The sequence below is a fragment of the Eufriesea mexicana genome, unplaced genomic scaffold, assembly GCF_001483705.2.
Source record: "Eufriesea mexicana isolate 0111107269 unplaced genomic scaffold, ASM148370v2 scaffold1653, whole genome shotgun sequence".
NCBI lineage: Eukaryota > Metazoa > Arthropoda > Insecta > Hymenoptera > Apidae > Eufriesea > Eufriesea mexicana.
Genome location: NW_016909884.1, coordinates 2,477,022 through 2,488,558, shown reverse-complemented (window position 1 = coordinate 2,488,558; position 11,537 = coordinate 2,477,022). Strand labels below are relative to the sequence as shown.

At 44.0% G+C, this 11,537-nt stretch overlaps 1 protein-coding gene across 1 annotated transcript in view; it reads right to left on the bottom strand.

The window, feature by feature from the left end:
• Positions 1–5,165: 5,165 nt before the first annotated feature.
• The window catches only part of Rat1 (5'-3' exoribonuclease 2 Rat1), a 31,584-nt gene continuing 25,212 nt past the window's right edge, over positions 5,166–11,537 (bottom strand). The window contains exons 16-17 of the mRNA XM_017902134.1: positions 6,688–6,908; positions 5,166–6,352 (exon numbers count right to left, since the gene is read on the bottom strand). Coding sequence (XP_017757623.1) covers positions 6,287–6,352; positions 6,688–6,908 — 287 coding nt within the window. The 3' untranslated portion in view covers positions 5,166–6,286. The remainder of the gene's footprint in view (positions 6,353–6,687; positions 6,909–11,537) is intronic.

Sequence of the window (11,537 nt, the reverse complement as noted above, 5' to 3'; positions counted from 1 at the left end):
AGTCTACTGTCTGTGACCCGTGTCCGAGCGTACGACGTCACGGTGATACTCACACGATCCAGAAGCCAGCGACTTACGTGTATATACACGACGAAATATGCGTATACGTTCCCGGCCAAGAGCAAAAATTGCGCGCTGAAAACGGTGGGGAAACTCCGCCTCTGGTCGACCCTACCGCTCTGTGAACACGCCCCGTGGATACGCCCCTGAAGGGAAGCCGGTTGCGTGGGCGAGCTTGACCTCCAGAAGTAAATCGCTCGAAGACGATGGAAAATGTTTCTCCGTGACAGCCAACTTTCTACCTACTGACCGAGACTTTCTTCTTCGCGCTCTTTTCTATCTCGGTCCCTTAAACTTATCCATCGGGAAAAAGTTACTAGTGAGACTGGTCGTATTTCGTTAGTCATTTAGATTGCTCGTTACACCATGGTAATAAGATTACTTACCAACACGAAACTTTCGAGAAATATCGAAAACGACGTTAGATGGAAGCTTGAAATTTTCGTCCAATCAATTTCCTTTCACCGTGTATGTCACTGTTTGAAGAGTTGGCTTAACGTTGACTGCATTTGTACTATTGATTGCGCAAACATTAGCCTCGTCGTGACGGTACGATATTCGCCAATAAGAATCGTAGCGCAGATAAGCCGCAGGGTCTATTCGGTCCGTTATTAATTCTCGATTCTCGCGTGCAGAGAACAAGGCTCGCGGACTCGGATCCCCGGACACACTTAACCGACGCCCGAAAAAACAGTTGCTGCGACACAAAAGCTTGACGCGGCGTGTATAACGAGCACTTAAGCACTCGACAACAACGGTCGAACTCGAAAATGTCATAAGATGGCATTGTACCGGGAAGCCACTCGTCGGCCCGTTGGCGCGTACACGATGGTATATTGTTTATCGAGCAGAAGGTAGCACACGGGGTGCACGGGCAGCGCTTTTGTAAAAATTAAGCCCGCGCACTTTCGGTACCCGACAGAAACGCATATGCCTATCGGCTATTCGGTGAACTCTCAAGAGGTTATGTTCGAACGACGAAGGAAAATCGCGAGATCGAAGGTTCCCACACACGGCGAGGCCACCAGGGGCGAACATACTCGGTTCTACTCGACATTTGCACCCCATGACAGGGTGACGACATACCGGTGGCATTTGTCTCTCCTTTTTCCGTACGAACGTATCGTTATTTCCGCGAGACTGGACAACCGAAGTCAAGGAGTCGACGTGACGCGAGTAGGGGGCCCATTTCGCATGGGGGGTCAACCACGGAATTGAAGCGCTATGCAGGTGAAGCCCTTGTCGGTAACTGGTACGGGACATTATCGACAGGCGGGTGCCCCGCGCGGGAAACCTCGCGGGGGGTCGCATCTCGTCACCTTTCTCCTTTTTGTTATCCGACTGCTCACTCGACTACCGAATCCATGAATCTTATGCTAAAATATTTCTTGAATGTTCATGAAAGGAAAAAGTATTGTAATTATCTATCTAATAAATTCTTTGTCTGTGACATAAGATACACGAATTATTATTAAATTCAATTTTTCCCCAATCAAAATGACGTAGAATTTTTTTAAATAGCGTTATGTTGATTTTATACAGAATTAGAGTAAAAGTGAAAGGTTATGCTAAATATCTGAATTTGGTATTCGGTAAAACAACGATACGATGTTTTTATTGACGCGTACCAAGTAAAATTACAATCCCGTTTAGACACGAAGGACGTACGCGGGCACAGGGCTAAAAGCACGCCGAGGGATCCGGGCTTCGAGGGAGGGTAGCGATCGAGCACTTGAGCACGAGCTGAGAAGAAATGCGGGGAGAACAATGGGCTAGAGGTAACCAGGAGCCGGTGCTGCGTCATCCCGGTGTCTGAGCCCGTCTCCACCGACGCGGTAACGAGGTGTACGTCAAGCAAAGAGCTCACCTTCCCGCGACCCGCCACGAAAACCGACCACCCACGGTTTCTTCCAAGCACGATCGCGTTACCTCGCACAATTCTTGTCGTCGATGATTTTCGAGATAATCTGCATCGCACCGATAGTGGCTTTAATTAGAGATAAATATCACATTATCGATCGAACAACGTTACACAATGATACTTCGTCCATGGTGCCATATACTTTCCCAAGATTCCTGAAAAGACTTATAGTTTCCTATGTACAATCAGAGATGGCACTTCGACATATATTCGCGTGTAGCACGTGCCCCGTGGAATAAAGAATAGCGTGCTAATGCGCGATCTTTAATTCTCTTAGACCTTGGTTAACTTCCGTTTCTTCGGACAGAGGGCTTCCACAGCGTGCACAAAAATTTATCCGCAGCTGCTTGATCTTTCCGCGTGGTTTCGCGCGGCACAAGCGACCGTAGACACTCGGCCAATGCGTACTTATCAAATGCAGGCGGCATAGTCGGTACGGAATGAGAAGGAGAGCAATATATATATAGGTATGTACATATATATATAAGCACACGATACGTACGGGCGAGAAAAGGACAGGATAAGGCAAATCACGCGAGACCGAGCGAGATGAGAGAGAAAAACGAAACGGGAAAGAGAGAGAGTGGCGTACACTTGGCTACTTGGCATTTACATCCGCCATCCATTTTGCACGCCGGTACTTCAGTCCCTATTCTTTACCTTTAGGTGCCTGCACCCATGTACGAATATACACAAATGCGCGCGCGTTTGCACGTATACACTGACAGAGCATCCAACGTATGTCACGTACATTAACACGGGTTGCTGCGTTTTTACGTTGCCAGAGAGCAATGCGTGGCATACACCATGGCGGGAGTGCGTAAGAGAACGCCGGCTACCGGGGGAAAGAAAAGAGGAAGAATAGAGAGAAGAAGCACAGAGAAGAAAAAAAAAAGAAAAAGACCGAAGAAGGGAGAGAGAACGAAGGGAGAAGAGAACTCGGATGTGCCGTGGAGCAGAGTCGTGTGAGGTGAGGGCGCACCTGGACCTTCTTCTCCATGGGCGTACAAGGGCTCTCACTGCCTTCCACTCCACGATTCAACCACCCAACGGACTGCCTCCAGTTACGTGCACCAAAGTTTCTTCTTTCTCTGTTTTCGCTTCTTTCTTTCTCTCTTTCGCCCGGCTCCTTTTTCTCTGTCTCTTTTACTCTTTCCTTTTTTGTCGTTGTTTTTACGTTTTCTCTTTTTCTCAGCCGCATAGATCGCACGAGTGCATTGGAATCTGCGTCCGCCGACACAAACGCGTTTTACATCGGTTTTAGCGGAGAGAGCGACGCTTGGTATTTTGTGAAAAAATCGTACTTCGCCGGTGTTATATAAAAAAGAAAAAAAGAGAGAGAAGCGGAATGAAGAATGGTTTGGAAGGAGCGACACATTTTGAAGAATTAAGCCGAATTCTCTGTCGCAGAGAGAGGTATCGAATTTCGAATTACTCGCAAATATTCAAAATCTGCAGTATACCAACTTCTTGTATTATTTTATTGCAGTGCCATTTAAGTAACATTTTCAAAATTCACATGCATCGCGAAACGAAGAACTGATGAAGCATTTTGAAACGCAGAGGGCCTGTTTAAATTAATTCCCGCTTTTCTTTGGGATGCAAGACACCGAAAGAAAAGCGACACGAGTGCTGTCCGAGCGAATCTGAGTCGAGGTAGTAGAAAATGGTCGGGGCTCGTATACCCGTATGGAAAGCACAGAGTGAACGCATTACACGCAAGCGACGACTCGTACTCGATGAAGATGTAAGGGCCGCATTGTGTCCTGCACCGTCGAGAGAACTCGAGAATAAAGTGAGAGAGAGAAGGAGAAAGTATGCGATGTGTACATATACAGAGAGAGAAAGAGTGAGGCCGGGAACCGCAACTACTAACGTGGGGTAGATCTCGCCGCGGATAGTGCTTTATTTCATCAAAGGGACAACAAGGAAGCCGAGATAACGCCGCATGCTTCACAGAAAGGAGCACTTCGAAGTGGAGGAGTATGCGCGGCACGCACGACGCGGTTCGATCATCCATAATCGCGTGCAGACGCAATAACCACGCTCGAGATGCATCCTCCGCGAAATTCCTCAAAGAGGAACACGATGTTCCATCGAACGTCGGTAGATAGAACCTTTATAGGTTAAAAGGGACCGGGAATCTTATTAGAAGAATAGTTTGCACTGAAAATATATGACAGAAGAAAGGAAAACGTCCACACTTGCAGAATTGGAATTAAATTTAGGTGCTACTGTAAAAGGTAAGTTAAGGAGGATACAGTTATCAGCAGCGAAACCTACTTACAAATTCATGATCACGTCAAATGGATGAACGGATGCGTTAGAAGAGCAAGGAAACAATATGAGAAGCTGGGACCAAAAGGGTTGTTTACACTTACCCATGCGGGCTATCGGAAGTATCAGCTTAGACCGCTGAACTATCGGAGAATTTTATGCGGGCAATGCAAATTAAATGGGCTGTGCAGAACACAATACTCCGTCTATTATGATGTTTATCACAAGTCCTCCAATTTGCGAACATCATAAAAATTGTTTCCTAGAATTATTACGGGGTACTACGCGTTATATATCAGGTACGTATATTACAGTGATTTGAAAGAAAATATTTATCGACAAGAAAATGCAATAGAAATTTTTATCCCGCAGTGGTGAAGGAGTACATATGTGCATTATCTTTAATATCGGCATGTAAGCTAAGATCACATCGATTGGTAAAGTTTGACTGACTAAATAAATCGAGCATCTCTGCTCCGATGAAACGATTCTATAACATGGGTTCCAGATTTCAGGGTGACGATAGAGGACCAGAAAGAGAGAGAGAGAGAGAGAGAGAGAGAGAGAACAAGAGCGTTGCTCGCTATTGTTTTCTCGAGTGGTACTCGCTGGTTCAATGCTCGCCCGCTCTGGTAGACCGGTACCAGATGTACCCGGACCGCCTGGTTTTAACCGTGATACCACACCATGCCATTCGTCACGATTACGGCTTCCAGGCTCCCAAAATTTTTTTTTCATTCCTCGTATCGAATATGACACTTTACTGATTGACACTGCTGAAATTGGACTCTTTTGTTTCAGAGAGGATTGGTTGAGGAACTTCATGAAGATGTGAAATTTCGAGAAAAATCAACAAGGGAAATATCGAATCATTTAAATTATATATTTTTTTTTTCAAGTGCAGTGTTCGTACAAGAAATCTCCACGTGTGACGAGTTATAATGATAAGGATGTACGTGTCCACTTCGATCAGTTATCAATGGTATGTATGAACGATAGGTACATGATATAATTGAATCTGTCGCAAACGATGCCTATCAAGATTAAAATTTTTCACAAACAGAATCCTTCGTCACTATACCGCCTAACGAACAAATACTTTCCAATTTTATTAACGTTTCTATCTCTTCCATCGTCTTACTTATTTTCATAAAAAATGGCGAGATCTAAAGGGAATGAACGATCGCCATTGTTCGCAAGTATATTTTGTATTACAATCATTTGTCACATCGTAATTCAGAATATACGGTTTAGTTTCTACATCAACGACGTATGAAGATGTATCGTCGAAATCCGCGTTTAAAATTCATTTTACAATTAATGTATTTGTCAATGTGCCATGATGATGATCATCGTAACAAAGAAAATTAGATTGCTCTAATCAACAATAACCGTATGATTCAAAAATACACGTAATATGATCGAATTTTGATTGTACAATGATATTTCTGTTAACAGATTGTGCTCGCTTAAAAAAACGTCATTCCGATTACACTTGAATCTTCATAATCGAGGCGCAATCTTTAACAATACTTAATATCATACAGTTCTTTTTTGTATGCGTATGTTTGTGTGTTAATGTGTGCGTGTATGTCTGTGGCTTTGTGTGCATGTGTGTGTTTAGTTTGGAGTTGCATAAAATTACACTTGATACGTTCTTACATCGCTAAATTGTGAATAATAGTTACCATCACAGATCATATTATGCAACTACTATATACCTCGCCAGTAAACAGGATTATGTTAATCGTCTAAATGCTATACAGGCGATAATACTCTCGTTGCACAAAAAGTCCGTGAACTTCTTAACAAAAAATGATTTATACCTTTCATATTTCGGTAATGTAGGTATACAATGAATAATAAGAAAGAGTAATATCGCCGTTTGTTAATCGCAATCTGACAAATACATGACCTTAAACATATCTCCACGATCCTATGTGATTATAAATGAAACGTGAATTTCTTATAAATCTAAATTGTAGATCCGTGATGGCATTGCTTGAATGTAAGTGAACAGAGAAATGTCTACCATCTTTGATCTCTGTTTCCTCCGCCTTCGCCGTTATTCCCTTGGTAGTAAGAGGAATAATTCTAGAACATCATTAAAAACATGATTAATCATCGGACATGCTTCTGCACCATTCTCTTCAATTGTGATAAAGGTACACGTTTAAAATATCCTACAAAGCAAAGCAAAAATTTGTATTACAATAAATTATCATTCTAATTCTGCAGTCTATGCCAGAGGCAGGAAATCGCTATAATAGCTTGAATGGAAAGTTTAGGTACGAAATGTTCTACCCAAATAGGTAAAACACGTGGTAAATTTCTTAAGAATTGGTTAATTCAATTTAAATGAATTTCAATGAATAACAAAGTATTTGTTGGTTCCAGATATTATTAAATTTGTAGTATCAAATTCTTACCCGATGCTGATGCGATTGTGATCCGTAATTATTGTACTGTGGATTCTGATAATTGTTTCGTCCATGCAGATGAAGATTGTAGTTATCGCGATGTTGGTAATTCGGATAAGACTGATAATTATAAGGCGCTGGATACATTCTCGCCCGTGGAATCGGCATTATTCCCAGTTGGCTAGATCCTGCGCTGTTGTGTCTTCTGTCATAGTCTGTACTCTGGTAACCTGAAAACAGTCAAATAATTTCTACTTAATTTTAAGGTGTAACAAACAACCGCTTACATTAGAAATTGACAAGTTTCAGGTTGCATTAAGAACGTGCAAAATTCTTATTTCAAGAGCAGCGACGACAAAATTATTGTTCGCCTTAGTCAGTGAACCTGCCAGACATCGGTAAAGCGTCACCATACAAACAAGTCCGTATCGAGCATCTTTGTTTATCGCCAACACAGAAGACAAAGAAAGAAACTACGTTCCCAACATGAGCATAATATTCGCGTAGGTGAAAGGGCCCGGAGCGTGGCGGCGCGTGTCCCGTGTTCCCTCGAATAATATGTAAACGCGCGTGCACAGCTACGGCGAGCACGGAAGACAGGACAGAACGGCGGGGCTAAGTATTTGTCAGCATCGCGAAACGTCATAATGGAGGCTCGATGCTAATAACGGATTTTCGAAAGGGCAATACGCTCGGTGTAGACGCGTGTCTCACCCTGGCGAGTGCATCAGCGTACAGGAAAATCAGGCACGCACGCTGCATCACGTACCAGAGAGTGGTACAAGAGAGTGGAGAAGAGAAAAGAAAAGAGAGAGAACGAAGGATAGACCCCGGTTATACACGAATCGTCGTTTCAACCCCCCAGTTCGCGGCAGGAAGCCGTCGAATCCTCGCGCTGTTGCACGCCCACGCAAACACGACTGCTGGAGAGACGGAAAAAATTGAAGGCACACGATATAATGACGACGCTGACAAAAGAACAAAACGGTTACGAGCGCCCCCCTCTTTTCTAACTACTCGCCCGGCCCCCGTCTTTGACTCCCGTTGAATATTTATAACTCGGTTTCGAATCGCGAGATCATGCTTTTTACGGTAGTCAAGGGGGATGGGACCAACGGCCCGTTTTGTTTGATGTATCGTGACGAGTGGAAATCAATTTTAATTGAATTGATTATAAGCTACCCGCGGAGGAGCTACGCTGCCGCCGATGAAACACGGTGACTGTGTACCCCATGGTCGATGGTTGCATCGTGCAAGTACCATCTGAGCGTTCCGCGACTTGGTAGGCTCGCGGAACGTTCCGGTAATGAAGTTCGAGGATTTCATATTCATGTATTCCACGTGCGAGCGTCACTCGTTGTCTGCTATGAATGCATTTAACCAAGGGACCATCGATCCACTTGGTCTGGTTAAAGACTGTTTCGAAACTATGATTAAATCGTTCAACTGGTGAGCACTTCTTCCTGCGAGACGACTTCTCGATCGATCTTGTTATTTTTTGATCTTTATCTCGAGTACGCGTGTCGTGTAATAACGGAATGATGGAATTTTTGTTACGGTATGCAAAAAGGCACTTGGTCCTCTATCTATTAACAGTCCACTCTCATCTCAGCGATCGTCCACTGGTCGCTATTTTTTCGTACCAACAAATGACTTTAGTCTCTACGTAAATATCCCTTATCAAGGATCCACCTCTCTCATCGTTCTAAGGAATTATCATTCAAATGCCCAAGTCCCGCAACAGAGATCCCCTTTCTCTGAGAATCTGATTCAACCTAGAGAGACTATCACTGACGCATGATAATCGTATAGTTTGGTTCAATCGAGCTTGTAATAGGAGGCGGCAAACACCGTCAATATTATCGAGGGTTGAACGGGGTAGTCCTGTGGATTTCCAGCAGCTACAGAGTCCCTACACTGTCTCTATTTCCAGCAGCTCGACGACCGCTTTCTCTCACTCTCTACGGCAACAATAACATCCCCCGTGGATTCCAGCCCCGGGAACGTGGTTCGATGGGCCCCCACGGTAATCCTCACCCTCGCCGAAAAAAGGACCAAGGGGGAGGAGGGTTTAACAGTTTACACGTCGGATCATCCCTCGTTATTGTTGCGTTTATGATAATAGCAGCCGACTGGCACGCATGCAGCCCTGACTGACCGCTTCAACCCCATCCCGAGGGTTGCAATCGTTACCACGCTCAGGTATTTAATTAGACGGCTCTGCACTGTATTTCGCCACGCATTTTAATTTCTTCGTTTCCATAGGAACAATATTGCTGCTTTAACTAATACGCGAAAATCCTTTTCTTCAAATGCACACCGTAGGATTGTTGCAGTAGTATCGGGCTTACACCTCGGATGGACACTGAAGCTTAGTTACGTGATATTGATATAATTGAATTATTCCATAATTCAACGTTGGTAATTATATAAATTACACGCATTAATCATTGCTGCAATGAAAGAGATTATTTTAATCTGTGTTAATTTATACATTATTATGTTTCAGGTAAATATTAAGTAAAAGATATCAGTAAATGCATCCTATCTTAAAATCACGAAACAGTGTAATCTCAAATCCTACACTGTTCCATCACCGACATTGTTCTCCATGCCAGGAACAAAAGGAGAATTCATGTATGGCTGGTAATTTAATTGGAAAGTCGCGGTCGTATAGAAAAAAATGATTTTCCAATGTTAAAATGGCGGACAATTAATTACAAAATGAAAGCTCCGCCTGCTCGTCGCGAACCCCGCGAAATTGTATTGAAAAGCAGACGGGAAAACGATGGGGCAAGAGGAGGGAGAGGGAAAAGAGAGGGAGATACGTTCATACGTAGGTAGTATATGCACAGTGTGTTGCCTATCCGCCATGGGTATTGGATTGGATTGGATCGCCGCGTCAGCAATACAAACACTCGAAGCCTCGATGTGGGTCGGCCTCTCCCGTTCCTGTTTCAAACTGAAATTACACTTTCCCGACCGACCCCGTCGTTCCCCGAAGCCCCCTTGCTCTATCTAGCCCCATTTTTCCTTTCGCATTGTCGTTTTTCGCTCGTCATCAACAGCGTCGAAGATTTTGCCAAAGTTCCTCGCTAAAACTGAATTTATTGCTGTCGATTCTAATAGACGTGAAAGGAGAACTTAAAACGGGAAGCCTATGGTCAGGAATATCGAATACTTGCACATGGAATCGAAGTAAAACGATAGAACGATGGAACCGCAATCCTACTTGCAATAAGAAGATTTAGGATAGAATCCTGAAATTTTCATCCCTTGTGCAACGAAAAGGTTCAAAGCTAAACTTTCGGACTGGATTCAACGTTGAGAGTGATAGATAAGGTTGAACGATAACGTTTAAAGGTGCTTTATAAAGCTCGATACCGTGTGCTTTATCTGCTTGGAAAAGACGGAGCACATGAAGCACAGATACTCCGAATGTCATGAATTTGCATACGGTGAAAGACTTTGACGGCATCTTGATTGCTGGTGACGCAGACTGTGAGCTGGAGAGACGATTTCACGGAACAGGAATCAGAGGAGGCGACCGGTTACGCGGTGTTTCCGTCCGAAGGATTAGAAATTAAAGGCGAGCCGCTGAATTCGAGGCGCGTATAAATTTTCTCTACCGCGACTGAGAGTGAAAAAGACTTGTGCGGCCGCAGCACGGAAATCGAAACCCTTTAGCCTCTGCTTTCCTCGAGAGCCGAGACCAACCGACTAACTCGAATGAAAAGGCACCAGTGCTGGTAAGAGACACTTCGTACACGCTCCTGCTGGCATGTATCCGGGCACGAAAAAAAAAAAAAAAAGAAGAAAAAGAAAAGATAGAGAAAGAGAGAGAGGACAGTCGAAGAGGAAGGAGAAGACGCTTATTTAGCTTACCTTTTACTTACACGTGCTATACAATGTTTACTTACACCCACCTAAGCATATAAGACTGGAGGGACTGCTTGAGAGGAATAATGTTTGCGTAAGAAGAACGGATAGCGATTTCGATATTTAAAAAGAAAAAGGGAAAACCGGACGGTCAAGGCTGGTATATTAGCGACTTTCGAATCAGGATAAATTTCGAATGTGGGCCATTCGCGATGAACAGGATGAGAGGAAGTCACTAAGTAGAAAACGAAGTCTAACCTATTACCAGTGTGAAACTAAGTATATACGTCATTAAAATGTAATCATTTTCTTTTCAGACGAAAAACTTGAGGTTCATCCTCAAGTAGTCAAGGATTGAATCTATAGCGTCTAGAGACCTATAAAAATAGTACGAAGTTGGACTTCTTCTAATTAAGAACAACACATTCAACAATGAGCCCCATCAAAATCTCCGGTGAACAAGAACTCAGTCACGTTTCCATGCAACATCATTTCTAAACTTCAAACAAGAGCCTCGACATCAAAGTCACCACAATTTTGGCGCTCTTCTATCACTTGCCTCAAGACATCTCGCAAGATAACACGGTACAACGGAATAAAAAAGAAGAAAAAAGGTGGGGATGTTCCATCCGAATGTGGCGCAACTACCTGACGACAAGAACAATGAGGGAGCAAAGAGCGTGCGTTCCCCATCGTGGCTGGTAGCCGTGTACAAGATGGCGCCAGGCAGGCCGGAGTACCACTCGGGCGATTTCCGGTGGCTTTGTTCCGCGTACCACTCGTACACGGGGTGTATTCGATGAAACTCGAGGCTTAAAGGCGCGTTTTTCAGCCACGCTACCAGCTTACGTGCGTGCGCGCGAGATATAAAGAGGTTTTTCTTCTATGAAGCCAGTTAGCCAACGAACCGGTAATTCCTCCGACCGCCTTCTTCCTTCTCTCCGCACGGGCTCCTTTCTTGCTTTCTCTCGCTCTTTCCC